The sequence below is a fragment of the Syngnathus typhle genome, linkage group LG12 (assembly GCF_033458585.1).
Source record: "Syngnathus typhle isolate RoL2023-S1 ecotype Sweden linkage group LG12, RoL_Styp_1.0, whole genome shotgun sequence".
In the NCBI taxonomy this organism is placed as follows: Eukaryota; Metazoa; Chordata; class Actinopteri; order Syngnathiformes; family Syngnathidae; genus Syngnathus; species Syngnathus typhle.
This window is the reverse complement of record NC_083749.1, coordinates 12,561,168-12,586,140: the sequence shown is the minus strand read 5'-3', so window position 1 is coordinate 12,586,140 and position 24,973 is coordinate 12,561,168. Positions and strand designations below refer to the sequence as shown.

The window sequence follows — 24,973 nt, the reverse complement described above, 5'->3', positions numbered from 1 at the left end:
CCCTGCAAGTCTATATACAGAACTGTCTCAGAAAATGATAATGTTGTGATAAAGTTGTTTATTTTCTGTAATGCAATTAAAAAAAACAATTACGTCATACATTCTGGATTCATTACAAATCAACTGAAATATTGCAAGCCTTTTATTATTTTAATATTGCTGATTATGGCATACATCTTAAGAAAACTCAAATATCCTATCTCAAAATATTAGAATATCATCAAAAAGTATACTAGTAGGGTATTCAACTACCGTATTTTCCGCACCATTAGGCGCACCGGATTATAAGGCGCACCTTCAATGAACGGCCCATTTTAAAACTTTGTCCATATATAAGGCGCACCGGATTATAAACCGCATAAAATAGAAGCTATACTGCAACAAACTGAGGTTGACTAGCGTTGCGGTATGCATCCACTAGCCAATAACCAACGAGCCTTCTGTAAACAATCGCGTTTCTCAAACGATCTCCTATAAAATGATCGGAACTGACTAAAGTTCGATCTAACGCATTGGTACTACTTACCTATGTTTCCCTTCCATATCGATCCGTAGATTTACTCAAAACATTAACAGAGCAGCCTATTTTGACATGCAATAGCCTCGCGCGTATAGCAGCTATCGTTATAGCATTAGCTATCTGCAATTTCCCATGAGCCTCAGCTCACAATCTCCCATGAGCCTCGGCAAAGTGTAAACAATCGCGCTTCTCAAACAATCTCCTATAAAATGATCGGAACTGACTAAAGTTCGATCTAACGCATTGGTACTGCTTACCTATGTTTCACTTCCATATCGATCCGTAGATTTACTCGAAACATTAACAGAGCAGCCTATTTTGACATGAAATAGCCTTGCGCGTATAGCAGCTATCGTTATAGCATTAGCCATCCGCATTTCCCATGAGCCTCAGCTCGCAATCTCCCATGAGCCTTGGCAAAGTGTAAACAATCGCGTTTCTCAAACGATCTCCTATAAAATGATCGGAACTGACTAAAGTTCGATCTAACGCATTAGTACTGCTTACCTATGTTTCCCTTCCATATCGATCCGTAGATTTACTCGAAATATTAACGGAGCAGCCTATTTTGAAATGAAATAGCCTCGGGGGTACAACAGCTATTCAGTGACGCCCCCTGACTACGGTTGCCGTAATGTTGGGAAGCGATGCGACCTTGTAATTTACTAATAATAATAATAACTGGGATTTATATAGCGCTTTTCTAGATACCCAAAGTCGCTTTACATGTGTGTGTGTGTGTGGGGGGGGGGGGGGCTGGGGGAGGAGGGAGGATAAAGAACAACTTTGTTGGGAAAGAAAACAAAGAAACACCAAGGGCAGGGTCAGTTAGGAAAGGCTAATGTGGAGAGGTGGGTTTTTAGGGTGGTTTTGAAGGTAGGGAGGGAGGGGGCATCTCTGATGTGCCTGGGGAGAGCGTTCCAGAGAGAGGGGGCAGCCACGGAGAAGGCCCTGTCGCCCCAGGTTCGGCGCCTGGTCTTGGGGACCTCCAGGAGGCCGGCATCACTCGACCTGAGGGAACGGGATGGGACGTGTGGCTGGAGGAGGTCAGAGAGGTAGGGTGGAGCCAGGTTATGGAGTGCCTTGTAGGTGGTGAGGAGTATTTTAAAGGTGATTCTATATTTGACAGGCAGCCAGTGGAGGTCATGAAGGACAGGTGTGATGTGCTCTCTGGAGCGGGTTCCGGTGAGCAGGCGGGCAGCGGAGTTCTGGACATATTGCAGTTTGTTGAGGGTTTTGGAGGTGATGCCGTAGAGGATGCTGTTGCAGTAGTCTAGTCGGGATGAGATGAAGGCGTGGATGAGGGTTTCGGCAGCAGAGGATGTGAGGGAGGGCCGGAGACGGGCAATGTTTCTGAGGTGGAAGAATGCAGTTTTGGTGATGTGGTTTACGTGGGGGAGGAATGAGAGGGTAGGGTCGAAAATTACACCTAGATTGCGGATGTGGGTGGAGGTAGTGACAAGGGAGCCGTCGATGTTTAGTGAAAAGTCCTGAGTGGAGCGAGTGAGGGAGTCGGGGCCAATGATGATTATTTCAGATTTTTTGCAGTTGAGTTTTAGAAAGTTATTTTGCATCCAGGTTTTTATATCTGTGAGGCAGGTGGTGAGGGTGGAGTGGGTGGCTGTGGTGATGGTCGTGGTGGAAAGGTATAGTTGTGTGTCGTCGGCATAGCAGTGAAATTGAAGGCCGTGGTGGCGGAGGATCTGACCGAGGGGTAGGAGGTAGATGGTGAAGAGTAAGGGGCCAAGTACTGAGCCCTGGGGGACACCGTGGGTGACTGGGGCAGTGGAGGAGGTGCAGTTGTTGATTGAAATGAATTGCTGACGGTCAGAGAGGTAGGATTTCATCCAGGAGAGGGCAGTGCCGGATAAACCAAGGGAGGAGTGGAGGCGTGATAGGAGGATGGAGTGGTTGATGGTGTCGAAGGCAGCACTGAGGTCGAGGAGGATGAGGATGGAGAGGGAACCAGAGTCGGCGGAGAGGAGGATGTCGTTGGTGACCTTGAGGAGGGCAGTTTCTGTGCTGTGGAGTGAGCGGAAGCCGGATTGGAACGTTTCGTATAGGTTGTTGTGGTGAAGGTGGGATTTAATTTGGGAGGCAACTGCACGTTCGAGAATTTTAGAGGGGAAGGGGAGGTTGGAGATGGGCCTGTAGTTGTTGGGGGAGTTGGGGTCGAGACCGGGTTTCTTGAGAATGGGGGTGATGGCAGCCAGCTTGAGGGCAGGAGGGACAGAGCCAGTAGATAGGGAGGAGTTAATTATAGTGGTGATGAGAGGTGAGAGTGAGGGGAGGCAGGCTATGACTAAAGTGGATGGGATTGGGTCGAGGATGCAGGTGGAGGCTTTCATACCAGAAGTTATGGAGGATAGGTCAGCTGTGGTGATTTCGGAGAAGAAGTTGAGTGGGTGGTTGGAGAGTAAAGGGGGGGCATGATCGGGGGTAGGGGAGGAGGTGGGAGAGGAGGCGGCCAGTTCAGTGTGGATGGTGTTGATTTTTGATTGAAAAAATGATAAAAATTCTTCACATTTGCTGGTGGTGAATGAGGTGGTGGTGGTGTCCATGGGTTTGAGGAGTTGGGTTACGGTAGAGAAGAGTATCTTGGGGTTGTTGCTACCAGATTGTATGACGGAGGAGTAGTGGGAAGTGCGTGCATTGTTGAGGGCATCTCTGTATTCCTGTTGGTGTAGTGTGTAGATGTCCAGGTGAACAGTGAGACCGGTTTTCTTTGAGAGCCGTTCAAGCTGCCGGCCCTTGGCTTTAAGGTGACGGAGGTGGTCAGTGTACCAGGGGGCGGTGTGGGTGTAGGAGACAGTTTTGGATTTTATGGGGGCGAGTTGATTGAGACAGGAGGAGAGTGCGCTGTTGTAGCTGTTAACCAGTTCAGTGGGGGAGGCGTTCAAAGTGAGGGTGTGATCGGAGGTGGTGTTAGTCAGTAGGGCGGAAAGAGAGGGGGGGTGGATTGATTTCATGTTCCGGTATGATATGGAGCGTTGCTGCTTGATAAGGGGGGTGGGGATGTCTATGTCCAGGGTGAGGGCCAGGTGGTCTGAGAGGATGTCTGTGAGGTTGAAGCTGGTGAGGTTGCTGATGGAGAGTCCAGTGGTGCAAATTAAGTCCAGGGTGTGTCCTTTTTTGTGGGTGGGGAAGTCAACGTGTTGAGTGATATTAAATGAGTTGAGAATGTCCAGAAATTCAGTGGCAGTTTTGCAGGTGGTGGAATCGACATGAATGTTGAAATCTCCCAGTAGGATGACTGAAGGTGAAATGGCACAGAGTTGGGTGAGAAATTCAGAGAGATCGGAAAGGAATGCAGGGTTGGGTTTGGGGGGGCGGTAGATGATTGCAGTGACCAGGGGTTTGGGGCCAGGCAGCTTGAATGACTGGTGCTCAAAGGAGGAGGGGGTGGTGATGGTTACAGCAGTGGGTTTCAAGTGTTGGCGGTATATTGTGGCTATACCGCCACCACGACCGTCACGTGGTTTATCCATGTAGGTGTATCCTGGGGGTGTAGCTCTGTTGAGGTGAATGTATTCCAGTGGTTTTTGCCAGGTTTCGGTTATGCTGAAAAAGTCTATGTTGTTGTCAGTTATGAATTCACTGAGTATTGGTCCTTTTTTATTGAGTGAGCGGGTATTGAGCAGAGCGAATTTGAGGGATGGGTGAAGTTGGATGGGTGGGGGAGCTATGGTTAACGGTTGTAGATAGGCAGAGCGCACGTGTGGTTTGTTATTGTGATGACGTGTGACGTCACTGGGGGTGGATCGGTTGCGTGACCAGAGTGATGGGATGCAGTGTTGTTCAGTCCGGGAGTAAATAAACTTTCTGCGGGAGCTTCTGTGGATGTATCTGGGTCGGCGAAACAGTCCGTGTGCTTTGATGGTTGCTGTGATGTCTGGAGGTATGGTGGTGTGGTTGTTGAGTTTGAGGAGTTGCAGAGCGGAGTATTTGAGTAGCATGCTGGCAGTGGTGGATGTTAGCCTGGGATCGTTGGCTGACGGCTGCACACTTGTTGGCCAGAGATGGAGAGACAGGCACAGCGCGACGATCCACAGCATGACAGAGGAGAGGAGAGAGGAGTTGGTGGAGGGACAGCGGTCCGTGATTTGCGGGAGTTAGCAGGGAGCTAACTATGGCTAGCTGTTAGCCACCAGCTGCGGAGCGGCAGCTAGTTAGCAGGGAGCTAACTGTGGCTAGCTGTTAGCCACCAGCCGCGGAGCGGCGGCTAGTTAGCAGGGAGCTAACTGTGGAGGCAGCGATCCCAGTCAACAAGGACTAATCGCACCGACAGCTGGAGGGCTGTCCGGGGATACCTCACACAGTGGCAGAGAATGGCACAGAAAGCCGGGGGCGTCCAGTTACGCGGCCCACTGGTCGCGGGGAACCGTACTGATGTTGCTGGTTGCCGGCTAGCCCTGAAGCCGCCAGCTAACCAGACAGTCAGCGGGTAGTCAGGAGGGCTATCCGCGGTGCGATCCGGGATAAAAGTCCGGGAAACAGCTCGTAGCGGCAGGTTGTTGCTGGGCAATGGTAGCCAGGAGAATCAGTGGAGCAGCGGGTGAGTGAAACATCTGTCATCTGTCATAAAGTAATCCAAGCTGATGCCAGGTGACGAAGTGGGTAAAAGTTGACAAGTAGAAAGCTACACACTTAATACACACTTAGTATAAAACAAAACAAAACAAAACAAAAGGATACTAAGTCGCATAGAAACTAAAACTAAGGAAGGAGAAGCGGCGAACAAGCGAGACGCCAGCGTCCTCTCACTTCCGCAAACTACTAGTCGTACTAAAACGTACTGAAACATTTTGGCAGAGCACTGTGTACAACCAGTATGGATCAACAAATTCTTCAATTGATCCATATATAAGCAAGGATTTCCTGAGCCTTGAAAAACACTCAGTTCAGTAAACTAAATCACAAGCACGGGGAAGACTGCTGATCTGACTGCTGTCCAGAGGACCATCATTAACACCCTCCATCAGGAGGGTAAGACACAAAAATAAATTTCTCAAAGAGCAAGCTGTTCACAGAGTGCAGTTTCAAAGCACATCCACAAAAAGTCTGTTGGAAGGGGGAAATGTGGTAGGAAACGCAGCAGAGATGACCGCACCCTTAACAGCATTGTGAAGAAGAGTCGCTTCCAGAATTTGGGGGCGCTTCAAAGACCGTGGACTGAAGGTGCAGTCCAGGTATCAAAAGCCACTGTTCACAGACGTGTCTGGGAAATGGGCTACAATAGCCGTATTACCATGGTCAAGCCACTTCTGAACTGAAGACAACGGAAGAAGCGTCTGACTCGGGCTATGGAAAAGAAGCACTGGACAGTTGCAGAGTGGTCTAAAGTCCTCTTTTCAGACGAAAGCAAGTTTTGTATTTCATTTGGAAGTCAAGGCGCCAGAGTCTGGAGCAGGGGTGGGCAAACTACGGCCCGCGGGCCACATCCGGCCCACGGGACCGTTTAATCCGGCCCGCCGACCCTGAACAAATTGTATTATTAAACTTTTTTTTTTTTGGTCATTTTGCCTGCAATGACTGCGTTTCCCCAGTAGATGGCGAAGCGCTCGCCTGCGCATTTACTACCGGAAGCCGTGTCAGAAAGCTTGGTGCACACTCACAAGTGCGTGTACGTACTCAGTAGTACGGACATGGCGCACTCTCGCTCTATTCGTATCAGTCCCGAATTTAGATCGTGGGCTGTGACATCTGCATTCTTGTAATTCGCGCGCTGAGCTTTCAGATGCAGTTTTGCGCTAAAGCCGCCCACAAACCTTCCCCTGGAATCCTTCCATTAAAATGAGTCGCCCAAGGAAAAGCAGTGCCGAGCGTTTAAAAGAGAGTGGCCAATTTGGCTCGATGTACGCGACGTGACGTTCAGCCACATCAACATCAACCCATCACAGATCGAGGTAAACGGACCAACACCTCGGATCTCTCCTAAGAATTGCCACAACAAATTTTACTCCAGAATATGACGCACTAGCAAAAAAGGGAGACCAACAACACTGTTCCCACTGAAAATGAACGGGAGGCTCTCAAGTTTATTGTAAAAAAATGCATTTTGAATATGATTTGTACACATAGCAGGGATTGAAACTAGCGACCATTCTCATTTTCAAACAATGCAGGATGCTCAAGGACATTGATGCACCACCTATTTGCGACTAATCTTAACCTGTAAAGTTCTTAAGGCTTACTTAAAGGAAGTGTTTCCCGTTTCTTCACCTCTGTTGCCAGGTAATTGTGAGTTAAAACTCTGCTCTGATTTTCAGATACCCCTCACCGTGTTGCTGTTTTGATTACTTTATTTGGATGTATGCTTTCACCGATTCTTCAAGATGATATATTTGGTCAGAATGTTTGCCGTTTGATGTGATCTCATAAGATAAACATCTTTCATTAATCTGACCTGCAGGCACTGAAGTGATGGAGACTGTTATTCATAATAACAGTGTCGTATTTTATGAGAATCAGCAGTTTTTTAGTGAATTATTATTAAAAAAAATTTAATGCTGTTAATAAATGCATTTGTTTTCAAAAAACTTGTTTGGAATATCCATGCTTTACTACCTACTAAAGGCCAAAATCTTTTATGCAATGACCTTTACAGGTCGCTTATATGACTTCACACAAAGCCTACGTCCATCTGCTCCTGGTTCGGCCCTCCGGTCCAAATTTAGAACCCGGTCCGGCCCGCGAGTCAAAAAGTTTGCCCACCCCTGGTCTGGAGAAAGGCTGGAGAGGAAAAAAATTCCAAGTTGCTTGAAATCCAGTGTGAAGTTCCCACAGTCAGTGATGGTTCCGGGAGCAATGTCAGCTGCTGGTGTTGGTCCACTGTTTCATCAAGTCCAGAGTAAATGCAGATTTTAGAGCACTACATGCTTCTGTCTGCTGAAGAGCTCTATGGAGATGATGATTTTCATTTTCCAGCATGATCTGGCACCTGCCCACAGTGCCAAAACCACCAGTAAATGGTGTACTGATCATGGCATTACTGTCCTCAATTGGCCTGCCAATTCTCCTGACCTGAACCCCATAGATAATTTGTTGGGTATTGTGAAGAAGAAGCTGAAAGACACCAGACCCAACAATGCACTTCAGCGATGCCACAGGCTGATTGCCTCCATGCCACGCCGCAATGATGCAGTAATCCATGCAAAAGGATTCCCAACCAAGTACTGAGTGCATTAATGGACATTTTCAAATGTTTGATTTGGTTTTGCTGTTATAAATCTTTTTATTTTACTTGGTCTGAGGAAATATTCTAATATTTTGAGATAGGATTTTTGAGTTTTCTTAAGCTGTAAGCCATAATCAGCAATACCCTGCTCTGTGTGTATCTGAGGGCTCTCATGGAGAAACGTATGTCAGAATCAGAATCAGAATGCCTTTTATTTGTCATTTTACATAGTATATGACCAGCTCATTGGCTTAGTGGTAGAGTGTCCGCCCTGAGACTGGAAGGTTGTGGGTTCAAACCCCGGCCGGGTCATACCAAAGACTATAAAAATGGGACCCATTGCCTTCCTGCTTGGCACTCAGCATTAAGGGTTGGAATTGGGGGGTTAGATCACCAAATGATTCCCGAGTGCGGCACCGCTGCTGCTCACTGCTCCCCTCTCCCCCAGGGGATGGATTAAAATCACACGGGGATGGGTTAAATGCAGAGGACAAATTTCACCACACCCAGATGTGTGTGTGACAATCATTGGGAAAGAAAGAAAGTGCAAAATAAACAATGAAGTATATAGAAAAAAATAAAGTATAGAAAATATGATAGATGTTAAACTATATACAGTGCCTTGCGAAAGTATTCGGCCCCCTTGAACCTTTCAACATTTCGCGACATTTCAGGCTTCAAACATAAAGATATAAAAGTTTAATTTTTGTCAAGAATCAACAAGTGGGACACAATCGTGAAGTGGAACAAAATTTATTGGATAATTTAAACTTTTTTAACAAATAAAAAACTGAAAAGTGGGGCGTGCAATATTATTCGGCCCCCTTGCGCTAATACTTTGTAGCGCCACCTTTTGCTGCAATTACAGCTGCAAGTCGCTTGGGGTATGTCTCTATCAGTTTTGCACATCGAGAGATTGGAATTCTTGCCCATTCTTCCTTGCAAAACGGCTCGAGCTCAGTGAGGTTGGATGGAGAGCGTTTGTGAACAGCAGTCTTCAGCTCTTTCCACAGATTCTCGATTGGATTCAGGTCTGGACTTTGACTTGGCCATTTTAACTCCTGGATACGTCTATTTGTGAACCATTCCATTGTAGATTTGGCTTTATGTTTTGGATCATTGTGCATTTGGAAGATAAATCTCCGTCTCAGTCTCAGGTCTTTTGCAGACTCCAACAGGTTTTCTTCCAGAATGGTCCTGTATTTGGCTCCATCCATCTTCCCATCAATTTTAGCCATCTCCCCCCCTGCTGAAGAAAAGCAGGCCCAAACCATGATGCTGCCACCACCATGTTTGACAGTGGGGATGGTGTGTTCAGGGTGATGAGATGTGTTGCTTTTACGCCAAACATAGCATTTTACATTGTGGCCAAAAAGTTCGATTTTGGTTTCATCTGACCAGAGCACCTTCTTCCACATGTTTGGTGTGTCTCCCAGGTGGCTTGTGGCAAACTTTAAACGAGACTTTTTATGGATATCTTTGAGAAATGGCTTTCTTCTTACCACTCTTCCATAAAGGCCAGATTTGTGCAGTGCACGACTGATTTCTGTCCTATGGACAGACTCTCCCACCTCAGTTGTAGTTATCTGCAGTTCATCCAGAGTGATCATGGGCCTCTTGGCTGCATCTCTGATCAGTTTTCTCCTTGTTTGAGATGAAAGTTTGGAGGGACCGCCGGGTCTTGGTAGATTTTCAGTGGTCTGATACTCCTACCATTTCAATATAATTGCTTGCACAGTGCTCCTTGAGATGTTTAAAGCTTGGGAAATATTTTTCCCAAGGAAAAACAGGGAGCTGTCTCCTGAGATAGCCTTGGCTCTGCTGAGAAAGCGGGAGGTGTAAATGTCCGTCAGGGAAAGGAGTGGGCAGCCGACAATTTTCTGTGTTGCCTTGATGACTCTCTGCAGTCTCTTCCTGTCAGCAGCGGTGGAGCTGCCAAACCATGCTGTGATGCAGTATGTCAGCAAACTCTCAATGGATGAGCGGTAGAAGGTCAGCAGCAGGTTGAAGTTGAGGTTGTGCTTCCTGAGAACTCTCAGGAAATGTAGCCGCTGCTGAGCCTTCATTGTGATGGAGGTGATGTTCTCTGTCCAGTTAGTATTGTCTGAGACGCCGAGATACTTGACGGTGTGGACCCTTTCCACGCGCTCATCGTGAATGTGTAGGTGTCCGTGTTATGCTTCCTGAAGTCGATGATCATTTCCCTTGTTTTGCTGGTGTTCAAGGCAAGGTTGTTCTCTGAGCACCAGGCAGCCTACCACAGGACCTCCTCTCTGTAGGTAGCCTCGTCATCCTTGGAGATAAGACCGACCACTGTGGTGTCGTCACCAAACTTGACGATAAGGTTGTCTTTGTGGGCCGGTCTTCAGTCCTGGGTGTAGAGGCAGTAGAGGAGGGGGCTCAGTACGCAGCCCTGAGAAGAGCCGATGCTCAGCGTGCGAGTGGAGGAGACGTGGGGACCAAGTCTAACAGTCCTTAATCCAGGCACATGTGAGAGGATGGAGGCCAAGAGTGACTAGTTTTGTGGTGAGTTTGTCCTGAATTATTGTGTTAAATGCGGAACTGTAATCCACAAAGAGCATCCGGACGTAGCTCCGCTGCTGCTCCAGGTGGTTCAGTGCAGAGTGGAGAGCAATGGCGATGTCGTCCTCTGCAGATTTGTTTGTCCGGTACGCGAGCTGGTGGGGGTCGAGGTCTAGAGGGATGTAGTCTTTGTTGTGCTGAAGAACCAATCTCTCAAAGCACTTCATGATTACCGGAGTGAGAGCCACCGGGCGGTAGTCGTTTAGGCTGGTGATGAGAGACCTCTTCGGCACCGGGATTATTGTGGAGGTTTTTAGGCAGGAGGGGACGATAGCCTGAGCCAGGGAGAAGTTGAAGATTCTAGTGAAAGTAGGGGCTAGCTGATTGGCACATGCTTTGAGCACTTTACCAGGCACTCCGTCTGTGTATGTAACTTCCGTACTTCTTCATTGAGTTCCTCATTTGTTGTTTCATTTTTTCTACCAAAAGAATGGATAAAGTTGGAAATGCTAACTTTCCTGGTAAAAAATACTTCAACTGGGCTAGTTACTGAAAAATGAACCATCTTCGCTGTAACGTCCTTTTAGGGCAGTGGTTCTTAACCTGGGTTCGATCTCTGTCTCAGGGGTTCGGCAGAGCCTCCACTGTGGAGGTCCGAACACACCTGTATATCGTGTAAATTTGTGATGACGCAGAAGTCACACTGATTTTCTGGTATGTAATTTGTTGTGAGTTCGTCTATTGTGTTGGTTTTGTTCTTTGAACAAGGTGATGTTCATGCACGGCTCATTTTGTGCACCAGTAAAAAAAATCTGTCTTGAATTTTAAAAAAAAAAAAAAAAATCATTTTTAATAAAGAGGGGTTCGGTGAATGCGCATATGAAACTGGTGGGGTTCGGTACCTCCAACAAGATTAAGAACCTTAGACTCTGATGAAGGCGGAAGATTCCACCGAAACATGTCAGGTAAATGAACCTAAAACAAATTTGTTTGATATAGAAGAACCAGAGAAGTAATTGAAAAAGAAAAAAAAAAAAAAACAAAACAAGATGAACCTAGTACAACTAAGATTAAGAACCACTGCTTTAGGGGAAGAGGCACTGGTGAGGCATAGCCTCCCCAGTGATGGAGACAGTGGAATCATCAACCATTTCATCATCATTAGTAAAGAACTATAACTATCCCGGTGACATGACCCTTTCATATTTTTCAACCTCTAAAATTATTAGAAGGATTGGTGAATATTTTGGACTTAATGGACAGTAAGGTTTTTTGTCAGTAAGCTGCAGGAAGCTGTCTCTGGCAGAGAACATATCAATAACACTCAAAAATGGCCCATTGTTCTCGTATTTGAGCGAGTGGTTGAAGTTGACATTTGAATAGATATTCACATAAATTTTGATGATTGAACGTAGTTTTATCATGCGAATTATAGATTTACATGTAATGCCCGGCACACACACACCTCTGCTCAGCCAAATTTATTGTGTGACATTATCATGCCACGCACCAACATGACAAATTGACTCCTACAGTACTAAAACCACAGACCATAGACCGCATTTTCAACAATGAACATTGTGTGCATTGTCTCACACAGACAAACTCTCAGTTCAACAAATTCCACAAACAAAAACATAAGTTTTTTCACTTATTATGTGTGGCGGGACAGACCATTCGTTTTAGTTTGTCGTTTTCAGGAGCCAAGATTTCAAAATGGTCACTGAGGCATTTTTTAACGAACTCCACTTCATTGTATGGCTTTTTAGCCCGTGCAATGTTCCAAGCCAGTTGAAACAATGCAAGCGTGACAGTCTCTGAGTGCTTCGTAATTTTTTTGAAAAACTGTACCTATTCTTCTGCCTGACTTTTCAAAGTGTCCAAACTTGTGCTTGCAAAATTCAGTCCCTTTTGGAAACTCCTTATCGATATTGGCATGAAGTGAGCTGAAGTGGCGCTGAACATTTGAAGCTTTTAAATGCGCTAATGACGTCCGACATATCAGGCAGAATGGCTTGCCATTGCATTCAACAACTTTAACTCTGTTAAAAACGTCCTGTGTTCATCGTCATATATTCGTTTAGCTGTGCATTTTTTCCTTGCCATTTTGAGAGCAAAATTGACACTCCTCAAATGGGTTTGTCCCTCCTGCTTTGCGGGATTTCACCTCACGCGCATGCGTGTTTGACCAAAATACCATATTGAACTCAAGCGAACCAAATACGCACAAAAAATAAACACAAATGTTGATATGAACGTACAAAAGCCGCATGAAACCAGCCAAAGAGCCGCATGCGACTCGCGAGCCGCGGGTTGGCCACCCCTGGTTTAGGTACTGATACACCCCATTGTGATTGGCCATTTTCTTACGTCTGAAGCGACAGAGTTGGGAAGGTAGTCAAACATGTAGGTAGTTCTTGTTAATGGTGTCTTTTGTCATCCTCCTACCCTGCTACATTATCAAGAAGTGGAATTTAAATGTTTTCTCAAATACTACTAAAGTAGGCCCATTCTCGGACGATCGAGCAATGCTCGTTGCGCCCGATGAAAGGAAAAGTGTGGTCAGCTGCCCTCGGAGCTGCCCTTAAAGCCCACGTATCACGCTAATAAATTCTACCGTTTTATGCTTTACTCATTTAGTTGTGGTCTATATGAAGTGGAACAGTAACGCTTTTGTCTAAATTCCTCGTTTTGATACCATCACAGGTCCTTCTTTTGTACTTCTTCTGAAGTGCGGCTCAGAGCAAGCCATTTTGGTGTGGTCTCTTTAAATACAAATGAGATACTTCACACCCCTCAGGTCGCAAGATGTGCACCTCCCTTTCCGGTCCACATATTTGTAGTTTTTTTAGCCAAGGTAGCCTTTACTTGCGCCGCAAACTTTTTGATTAATCAAAAGATATCAACGGCAGAAGACCTGTCCATACACCATACATAACACGTAATAAAATAAATCCCCTCACAATATTTATTAACGTCTTGTAAGCAAGCACTGCAGTCAAGCTACGAAGTAAGCAAATGCTAGCGCTAGTGAGAAGGTAACAAATGCATTTACTATATTATTGTGTTCCCCAAGAATAATACAGCACCTTTGATGCAATTCATCAGATACAACTACTCAAAATATACCCACAAGAAGTGAAACCGTAGAGTGCACAACTCCAAAATCAGCAGAAAGACTGACACTAATGCTATGGACGTCTTGTAAACAAGCACTGCAGTCAAGGTACGATGTAAGCTAATGCTAGCGCTAGCTAGAAGCTAACGAATGCATTTACTACATTATTGTGTTCCCCAAGAACTATACAGCACCTTTGGTACAATTCATCTGATACAACTACTCAAAATACACCCACAAGTGAAACAGAGCGCACAGCTCCAAAATCAGCAGAAAGAGTGACGCTAATGCTATGAAAACGAGTGAATAGACAAAGTAAAACACAGTTTATTATTTTTGTGTCGTCTCAAGCTTACTGCTTTACTGTGACCGCCGTTTCCATAGATTGAAGGAACTGAACCATTAATGAAACAAAGTCTCTAGGCCAGGGGTCCCCAAACTTTTTCCAATGAGGGCCGCATAACTTTTCCCTTCTCTGATGGGGGGCCGGGGTCAGTTTCTAACAGAAAAAGTGTGACAATCACAGGTGTCCCTAAATGTAATCATTTTGTGTTTTCCAGAAAACATGCTGACACTCCAGCGCACCACACATATCCAAATATTAATAACCCTTTCTGAGATCAAATAGCCCTCTCTGGGTTCTTCACAGAATAAAATAACGCGGAAAATATATAGGCCAATAACACTATTTATGAACTCGATAAAGAATCAAATAACCCTCAGTGGGTTCTTAACAGAAAGAAAGTTATGCTGTGCCGTGCACAATCCTAGGTAAAAGTTCAACTTCGCTTGAGACCCCATTCTTCCATTTCCCGGCTCATGCGCGCCCACCATACTTGGGGCCCCGTCAGTTGTGACGCTGGCAACCTTTGCCCAGTCCAGATCCAACTGCTGCATTGTTTTACATACTTTGTCGAGAATATCCTCCCCAGTCGTAGTGCCTTTCAAGCTTTGTAGGGATGCCAGCTCCTCGCACATCTCAAAGTTTGCGGTAACTCCACGAATAAAAATAAGAAGCTCCGCGGTGTCAAGTCAACTTTATTTGTATAGCCCTAAATCACAAGCAGTCTCAAAGGGCTTCACATAGACAAACAATTGACAATTATTCTCAAAGCATCCCCTGATCTTAAACTCCCAAAAGGGCAAGGAAAAAGTAAAAAAAAAACTACCAGGGGAAAAATAAGAAACCTTGAGAAGGGACCACAGATGGAAGGATCCCCCTTTCAGGATCCACCTTTCAGAACTTTAATGTCGGCGCAGGTTGTATCCCTTGAATACCGCCACCATCTCTTGACAGACGAGACAAGCAGTCTTTGAATTGAACAAAAAAAAAATGTGTCCACTGCGGGTTAAATACCCTGCATTCGGAATCAGTTTTTCTCTCACCCAACCTTTTTGCCATTATTCCGTTCTTTCACGTTCTATGACTGGGTTATGGGTGGCCATAAGGGTAAAAACGTGCTGGGGCAAAGTGAGGTCGTAGTAGCATTTTTTTCTCCGTCTCTGGTATTGTTTAGCAATTTTTTTCCCGTCTCTGGTATTGTTCAGGAGGTCTGGTATTGTTTAGCATTTTTTTCCGTCTCTGGTAGTGTTCAGGGGGCCGGGTCTAATGCGGAGGGGGGCCGTATACGACCACTGCTTTAGGCGAATCCTTCTCTATACTGACAAAAGATTTCTGAAACACTCCTTGAACAAGCAGGACTTTGCCCACAAAAGTGAGAACACTGCTTGAAAAACGAAATTTGACCAGACACTTCTTTGAGGTTCTGATGTTGGGGGATGGTTTGTGTGGATTGATGCATCCAACAACGGAACATTTTGATCTCGCCAATTTGACATCCTTGAGTTGTTTGGACTACAAAAGTCTCTCCGAGTAATAAGACATGGTGGATTCGTAATAAACATGGCGGATTTGCGAATTTCCGTCTGGCAACACCTTGTTTGGTTTGTCCTGCCCCAACGGATGTGATGTAATAGATAAAAAAAGTTATAGATAATGGAGAAATCTGAACGGAGTAAAATATAGCCCTCCAAACAGATCATAAAAGTATCTCTGCAGCACCTGGAGGGATAGATTACACTTTTCTACACTCCAGGAGACTCCAAATAGACAAGAAAATGATTTTAAAAGCAGAACAACTCGATTTTCCATGAAATGTGTCCTGATATCTTAATGGATCGTCGTTACGTGGGCTGTTCAGCTCTGCAGCATTGTCGAATGTCCTTTCTGTCGTTACTCCTCACAAGTGTGTGACAAGAACTACGCTATGATCGCCACCACACTGTCATTCTGGGTACCGTTCAGAATGAGATGTCGATGATCTGCATACAACCTGCAACAACTGATGTTCTCACATTGTCTGCAACTGTCATAGAAAGTGGACTTGGACATTTTTATGTAACCAGAAGTCACACACCTAATTCATGCCAAAGTTCATGGGGTGTAGGAATAAGGTGGATAGCGATAACAAAAAAATGCATTATCTCACTGGAAATAGCGTTAATACATTTTCTCTTTTCTTCAACTGCTTATTAGTGATCAGTAACAGATTTGTTGCTTTAACTTATCTTTATCTTTCATGCTAAGATTCATTAAACCTAACCAAAAAGATACATTGAATTTTGAGGCATCACATGATTTTCTTTTCAGTGCTCCAATGCCCTACCTCATTGGAGTGCATTCCAGCCTGATGGAGGTAAGTGATTTGCTCGCAGAAACTATTGCGTTTAGTTGTATTCATTTTATATTCAAATATTGCTATTTTCTCAAGATAACTCATTACACATTCTAGAAACAACTACAGCTGAAACAAAGTGCTGTACTTACAAATCAAACAAATAAAAAAGAATATAACATTTGAAAAACAATAAACCAGTAACAAAGTTAAAAATAATTGATTTTTTTGTGAGATCCTCGTGTTCATCCATTGTTTAATTTCATCAAGACATGCCTCAAGATTACAGTAACTCCACGGCATATATAATTGGGTATATTTTGCAGAACAATGAAAGCTAATGTTATATTTACATATAATGTCACCCGATGAACAGTACCGATCCCGCCGGGAGACCACATGTGACATTACAGTCATCCCTCGTTTATCGCGGATAATTGGTTCCAGAAACCACCCGCAATAAGTGAAATTCGCGAAGTATGCTCACCTCATCTGTACATTTTTTTTATCTGTTTATTTTTTGTGTCAATAAATGTATATGAAACCATTTAAGTGCATATTATTAGAACATTAAATAATTGTTTCAAACATGTAAATAATACATTACTAGTATAAATAACATGCAGACATTTTTGTATAAATATTGAAAATGTAAATATATGTGTGTGCGTGTAACATGTTGACAAGAAGTACTGGGCAGGCTAACGAGTTAGGCGACAGATGCTAATTCGCGATCGTGCTAACACGCGAAAACGGACCTCTAAAGGAATGTAAACGAACATTTGGAGCAATACTACATTGTCCTATAGGTTAAACACGTGATCATTCATTTCTCTTGTTAGGAGACCTACTTACATCGTCAATGACTGTAACAGACATATGTACACGAACGTAAAACAGAAAGTGATATCGCCTGAAAACGGCCTTCAAAATAAATCACCCTACTTCAACTCAAAGCGTGGCTGAATAAAATAAATAACATGGGGAATTCTTAACACATACTGTAAATATGTTTGTAGAACAACTTTTATTATTATATGATTTTTATAATAAGGTACAAGTGTACATACTGTAAATATGTTTTTAAACTCTTTTATTATTATAAAAAAATTCTATAACAAGGTACAACACCGTAAATATGTTTTTGGAATTCTTATTATAAAAAAAAAAAATTATAAAAAGGTGTACGCACTGCAATTGTGTGGGCACTCCTTGCCTTCTGCTGGCGCGTGGGCAAGTTTTGTGCCATAACTCCTCAATTACAAGTTTTGTTTTGACTTTTGACTTTATTATTATATATTTTTTATAATAAGGTACAAGTGTACATACTGTAAATATGTTTTTAAACTCTTTTATTATTATAAAAAAAATTCTATAACAAGGTACAACACCGTAAATATGTTTTTGGAATTCTTATTATAAAAAAATAATAATAAAAAGGTGTACGCACTGCAATTGTGTGGGCACTCCTTGCCTTCTGCTGGCGCGTGGGCATGTTTTGTGCCATAACTCCTCAATTACAAGTTTTGTTTTGACTTTAAATTTTTTTTTTTTTTAAATTTGGAAAAAAAATCCGCGATGTACTGAAACCGCGATAAAAAACCCACGATGTAGCGAGGGATTACTGTTTGACCAGCTCAGTGGCCTTGTGGTATGAGTGTCCGCCCTGAGACTGGGAGGTCGTGGGTTCAATCCCCGGCCGAGTCATACCAAAAGACTATAAAATGGAACCCGATGCCTTCCTGCTTGACACTCAGCATTAAGGGTTGGATTGGGGATGCTGTGAGGAGCTGCGCCCCACAGTCATTATTAATGTATAGCTTCTACTATGGAAGCTCGTCTGAGAATGATCTAACTGTACTAAACTCGTTTAAAGACGATCTAAAAGAACAGCTTTTATGTTGTGATGGGCAGTGTCGAAGGTAGCACTAAAATCAAATAATAATGGTATTGATGAGGTGTCGGAGTCCATAGCTAAGAGAAGATCATTAGTCAGTCGGTAAAGCTTGTCCCAGTCGAGTGGAGAGCAGAGGAAACCAATCTAAAATTGTTCAAATTGATTGATTGAAGCCATGGAAGTTAGTGAGAGTTGAAAAGATAAAGGGTTAATTAAAAAAGTAGAAAAACAAAAGGCGCACACACACACACACACACATACACTTTTTTATATTTATATATATATATATATATATATATATATGTGTTTTTGTTATGTTTATATATATATATATATATATATATATTGTTTGTACAACTCGTATCTTGATTTTCTTCTAACTATATTTAATTATTGTATTTAGAAAGTTCTTGGAATGGCTATGGAAGATGTCGTGATCCTGAATGTGGACACAAACACCCTTCAAACACCCTATAATGATCTTCAATGCCTACCCCATGATGTGGTGAGGAGCAATCGCAGTTGTAGATGTTTTCTTTTATATTCATCCCGCACCCATTTTGATGAACAAAATGGTCCCATCCTTAGGCACACAAGACATGAAACAATCTCTTGTCACAAGGTTTAGACTGTCTTTCTAAGAAGTTTATTTATTCATGTTTGTGAAGCAATTTGTATGGGTTTGGATTGGACACTTATTTCCCGTGATACGCGTGGGAATATCCACGGTCTCAGGAGTACTGGTCACAGGCTCGCTGATACTACACACCACCTCACCAGTCCCTGCCTCGTTTAGACACATGCATTTTACAGATAATACAATATGGTTTATGTAGTGTTGTGATAATTAGACCCTACACCTTTAAGAAACTGAGGAAGTGAGAGGGTGTTGAACAGCGAGAGAGAGTTGTTGCTGGACAGGACAAGCGAGGAGTCAATGTTATACCATCTGTAACTGTGAATGAAAGTTATTAAAGCTTCAACTTAAAATATCTAAACTGAGAAGACATTCAGTTTCTACAGTTTACATATTACATTTTGTTCAAATACATGTTTGTTATAGTTTTATTCCAGAATGGAATACATTAATTTTTACCCTCAGAAATCTACACACAACACAACACAACACCTCACATAATTATTGAAAAGAAAACATATAGAAAGAAATCACATACGGTTAACTGCATCATGTTTACACTAATCAGCCTTGAGAGGTTCTTAGAGCTTAATGGGAGTGCACCTGTGGTAAATTCAGTTGATTGTAGGAGTAGTAGTAGTAGTAGTGGTAGTGGTGGTAGTAGCACAAGAAGTATTCCTAGGAGTACCGTATTTTCCACACCATAAGGCGCTTCGGGTTAAAAGGCTCTTCTGCACTTAATCCACAGACCGCATTATAGGGCGCATGCATGTCATGACTTGCGGTAAAAAAAAAAAAGAAAAGTCATGGAAACAACTCGTGAGTTGTATGAGTTCAATTGTACTTTTATTGTACTCACATTATTGTTAATCAATTTTCATAGGCAAATTAATCAAAGTCCTCATCTTCTGTATCCGAATTATTAAACAGTTGGACAAGTTCGCCGTTAAACATGCCACATTCCCTCTCGTCATTGTCTCGTTGTCACGTTTCTCCTCGTCAACGATCCCGGTTTTTCAGAAAGTTTGAGTTGTGCCTCATAAGCATGTCGATACCATTTTAGAGGGTCCTAATGCTGCTTGCTTTGCACAAACGATAGTATTTATTTATCAATGGCGGCAGAGGTACGTACTCGACGTGTTACGTACAGTCCTCTGATTGTTTTTGCCCCGATCGACGTAGAACGTAATGTCCTCTGATTGGTTCATCGGGTCTACATATTACGCCTGTATATTACGGAAGCCACACAAAACAACTTCGGTCCACACAAAAGACTTTCAAGTGCACCATATGATGTGGAAAATACAGTAGTAATAGCGGTTGTAGTGGTAGTAGAAACAGTAGTAGTAGTAGTCGACGCAGCAGTAGAAATGGTAGTCGTCGTCGTTGTAGAAGTAGTAGAGAAGCAGTCAAAGTAGTAATAGAAGAAGTAGTAGGAGTAATAGTAGTAATAGTTGTAGAAGCAGCAGTCGCAGTGATAGTCGTCGTAGTAGTATTATAGTAGCTTCTCATGATACTGAATATTAATTAGGTAGGAAAAAAATAGAAGACTAAAAACTATTAACTAATCAGGTTTTTAAAATTATTATAGTAAAATTCCAATAGAAAATTAATCTCCACTCACTCTTAATCAGAAGCTTTAGTTGAGTTTGTTTAAAACATCCCACTGTGTACCTTAGAGTAGAAAATGTGAATGTAATTTTTTTAGTAGCTGATGATGATCACATAAATTTGATGTATTTTTTTTTTGTTCCATTGTTGTTCCATTAGGTTTCATCTCTAAAAAGTCGGCTGAGGAAGTTTTCAACAACACCAGGTGATGGTGTGGCCCGTGCCTTCCTCAAGAGTCAAGCAGCTTTGTTTGGCAGCTACAGAAATGCTCTTCAGATTGAGTTGGTCAGTGAATTACTCAATTTAACATTGCAGATAACATATTGAAGTCAAGAAGCCAGTTTTTCTGTGAGAGTGATTTTGTACTGTTGGATGACACCACCTCAAGTTAGCATACACGATCAGCTGCCCCCTTCCTCTCCTATTTTTAGAATTGTAACCTTGGCAGGCTACTTCATAAGTGTGTGGATTGCAGGAGTAGAGCACCGGTTTTTTGACTCCGCGCGCCGGCACGAGCTTCGGCAGGGTAGAAAAAGCGGTCCAGCGCTGTACACTTTCCTGAACCCAGAGACTCAATCATAACAGATCGGATCAAATTCAACTCACTTTTTGAGTGTGTTTTTTTATTGTGTTGGTGTGAATACCTTCCTTAATCAGAAGAAAAACGATCACCCATTGAGTAATTTGGGCATAAGTGGTGTTAACTTTATGCCAAGGAATGCGAATGGTGCACTCCCCACTAGGGAGTAGACTCCAACAATAGTTCTTTTCGTCCCCAAATCAAAAAATGTTGCGACAAATTTTTACCATCCGTCATATTGGCATTTTGACCCATTCCATTCACACTAGTATCCAGGTGCTGCTATCCTCTTACAAGCTTAAATACAAGAGAAAATTGCTTGAATTGTCTTTTTCTTGAAAGTATTGAAAAAAAAAACATGACTGTGGTCCAGATTGTGCAAACACAATCTGCTGGAGGTGCCATATAGTGGTAGGAAATAAAGGATGTACAAATTAAGTGCAAAACATTTAAAGTACCGTATTTTCCGCCCTATAAGGCGCACCGGGGTATAAGGCGCACCTTCAATGAACGGCCCATTTTAAAACTTTGTCCATATATAAGGCGCACCGGCCTATAAGGCGCATAAAATAGAAGCTTTACTGCAACAAACTGAGGTTGACTAGGGTTGCGGTCTGCACCCACTAGCCAAAAACCAACGAGCCCTCTGTAAACAATCGCGTTTCTCAAACAATCTCCTATAAAATGAGTGGAACTGACTAAAGTTCAATCTAACGCATTGGTACTACTTACCTATGTTTCCCTTCCATATTGATCCGTAGATTTACTCGAAACATTAACAGCGCGGCCTATTTTGACATGAAATAGCCTCGCGCGTATAGCAGCTATCGTTATAGCATTAGCCATCCGCGATTTCCTATGAGCCTCAGCTCGCAATCTCCCATGAGCCTCAGCAAAGTGTAAACAATCGCGTCTCTCAAACGAGCTCCTATAAAATGATCAGAACTGACTAAAGTTCGATCTAACGCATTGGTACTACTTACCTATGTTTCCCTTCCATATCGATCCGTAGAATTACTCGAAACATTAACAGAGCAGCCTATTTTGACATGAAATAGCCTCGCGCGTATAGCAGCTATCGTTATAGCATTAGCCATCCGCAATTTCCTAAGAGCCTCAGCTCGCAATCTCCCATGAGCCTCAGCAAAGTGTAAACAATCGCGTCTCTCAAACGAGTGCCTATAAAATGATCAGAACTGACCAAAGTTCGATCTAACGCATTGGTACTACTTACCTATGATTCCCTTCCATATCAATCCGTAGAATTACTCGAAACATGAACAGAGCAGCCTATTTTGACATGAAATAGCTTCGCGCGTATAGTAGCTATCGTTATAGCATTAGCCATCCGCAAAAACCAATGACCCTCAGCTTGCAATCTCCCATGAGCCTCAGCAAAGTGTAAACAAACAATCGCGTCTCTCAAACGAGCTCCTATAAAATGATCAGAACTGACCAAAGTTCGATCTAACGCATTGGTACTACTTACCTACGATTCCCTTCCATATCAATCCGTAGAATTACTCGAAACATGAACAGAGCAGCCTATTTTGACATGAAATAGCCTCGCGCGTATAGCAGCTATCGTTATAGCATTAGCCATCCGCAAAAACCAATGACCCTCAGCTTGCAATCTCCCATGAGCCTCAGCAAAGTGTAAACAAACAATCGCGTCTCTCAAACGAGCTCCTACGTATAAAATGATCAGAACTGACTAAAGTTCGATCTAACGCATTGGTACAACTTACCTATGTTTCCCTTCCATATCGATCCGTAGATTTACTCGAAACATGAACAGAGCGGCCTATTTTGACATGAAATAGCCTCGCGCGTATAGCAGCTATCGTTATAGCATTAGCCATCCGCAATTTCCTATGAGCCTCAGCTCGCAATCTCCCATGAGCGTTAGCAAAGTGTAAACAATCGCGTCTCTCAAACGAGCTCCTATAAAATGATCAGAACTGACTAAAGTTCGATCTAACGCATTGGTACTACTTACCTATGTTTCCCTTCCATATCGATCCGTAGATTTACTCGAAACATTAACAGAGCAGCCTATTTTTACATGAAATAGCCTCGCGCGTATAGCAGCTATCGTTATAGCATTAGCCATCCGCAAAAAAACATGACCCTCAGCTCGGAATCTCCCATGAGCCTCAGCAAAGTGTAAACAATCGCGTCTCTCAAACGATCTCCTATAAAATGATCAGAACTGACTAAAGTTCGATCTAACGCATTGGTACTACTTACCTATTTTTCCCTTCCATATCGATCCGTAGATTTACTCGAAACATGAACAGAGCGGCCTATTTTGACATGAAATAGCCTCGCGCGTATAGCAGCTATTGTTATAGCATTAGCCATCCGCAATTTCCTATGAGCCTCAGCTCGCAATCTCCCATGAGCGTCAGCAAAGTGTAAACAATCGTGTCTCTCAAACGAGCTCCTATAAAATGATCAGAACTGACTAAAGTTCGATCTAACGCATTGGTACTACTTACCTATGTTTCCCTTCCATATCGATCCGTAGATTTACTCGAAACATTAACAGAGCAGCCTATTTTGACATGAAATAGCCTCGCGCGTATAGCAGCTATCGTTATAGCATTAGCCATCCGCAAAAAAACATGACCCTCAGCTCGGAATCTCCCATGAGCCTCAGCAAAGTGTAAACAATCGCGTCTCTCAAACGAGCTCCTATAAAATGATCAGAACTGACTAAAGTTCGATCTAACGCATTGGTACTACTTACCTATGTTTCCCTTCCATATCGATCCGTAGATTTACTTGAAACATTAACAGAGCAGCCTATTTTTACATGAAATAGCCTCGCGCGTATAGCAGCTATCGTTATAGCATTAGCCATCCGCAAAAAAACATGACCCTCAGCTCGGAATCTCCCATGAGCCTCAGCAAAGTGTAAACAATCGCGTCTCTCAAACGATCTCCTATAAAATGATCAGAACTGACTAAAGTTCGATCTAACGCATTGGTACTACTTACCTATTTTTCCCTTCCATATCGATCCGTAGATTTACTCGAAACATGAACAGAGCGGCCTATTTTGACATGAAATAGCCTCGCGCGTATAGCAGCTATTGTTATAGCATTAGCCATCCGCAATTTCCTATGAGCCTCAGCTCGCAATCTCCCATGAGCGTCAGCAAAGTGTAAACAATCGTGTCTCTCAAACGAGCTCCTATAAAATGATCAGAACTGACTAAAGTTCGATCTAACGCATTGGTACTACTTACCTATGTTTCCCTTCCATATCGATCCGTAGATTTACTCGAAACATTAACAGAGCAGCCTATTTTGACATGAAATAGCCTCGCGCGTATAGCAGCTATCGTTATAGCATTAGCCATCCGCAAAAAAACATGACCCTCAGCTCGGAATCTCCCATGAGCCTCAGCAAAGCGTAAACAATCGCGTCTCTCAAACGATCTCCTATAAAATGATCAGAACTGACTAAAGTTCGATCTAACGCATTGGTACTACTTACCTATGTTTCCCTTCCATATCGATCCGTAGATTTACTCGAAACATTAACGGAGCAGCCTATTTTGAAATGAAATAGCCTCGCAGGTACAACAGCTATTCGGTGACGCCCCCTGACTACAGTTACCGTAATGCTGGGAAGCGATGCGACCTTGTAATTTACTAGTCGTACTAAAACGTACTAAAACATTTTGGCAGAGCACTGTGTACAACCAGTATGGATCAACAAATTCATCACTTGATCCATATATAAGGCGCACCGGGCTATAAGGCGCACTGTTGACTTTTGATAAAAATTTAGGTTTTTAGGTGCGCCTTATAGGGCGGAAAATACGGTAACATCATGTTTGTTTTAACTAACCTTTGATTTATAGTTAATGTATTACAGTAATCCCTTGTTTGTCGCGGATAATTGGTTCCAAAACCCACCCTCGAAAAGTGAAATCCGCGAAGTAGGGTCAACCTCTCATCTGTACATTTTTTGTGTCAATAATGTATATGAAACCATTTAAGTGCATATTTTATTATTAGAACATTAAGTAATTGTTTCAAACATGTAAATAATACATTAATAGTATAAATAAAGTTTGTATAAATATTGAAAATGTAAATATGTGTGCGTGTAACATGTTGACAAGAAGTACTGGGCAGGCTAACGAGTTAGCGGAAAGATGCAAATTCGCGATCGCGCTAACACGCGAAAACGGACCTCTAAAGGAATGTAAATTCATTGA

General features: G+C 43.0%; 1 protein-coding gene across 1 annotated transcript in view; it reads left to right on the top strand.

The window, feature by feature from the left end:
- The window catches only part of LOC133163713 (DENN domain-containing protein 1A-like), a 146,439-nt gene that overhangs the window by 86,704 nt on the left and 34,762 nt on the right, over nucleotides 1-24,973 (top strand). The window contains 3 exon segments of the mRNA XM_061293881.1: nucleotides 15,989-16,034; nucleotides 18,314-18,415; nucleotides 20,318-20,443. Of these exon segments, the coding sequence (XP_061149865.1) occupies nucleotides 15,989-16,034; nucleotides 18,314-18,415; nucleotides 20,318-20,443 (274 nt within the window).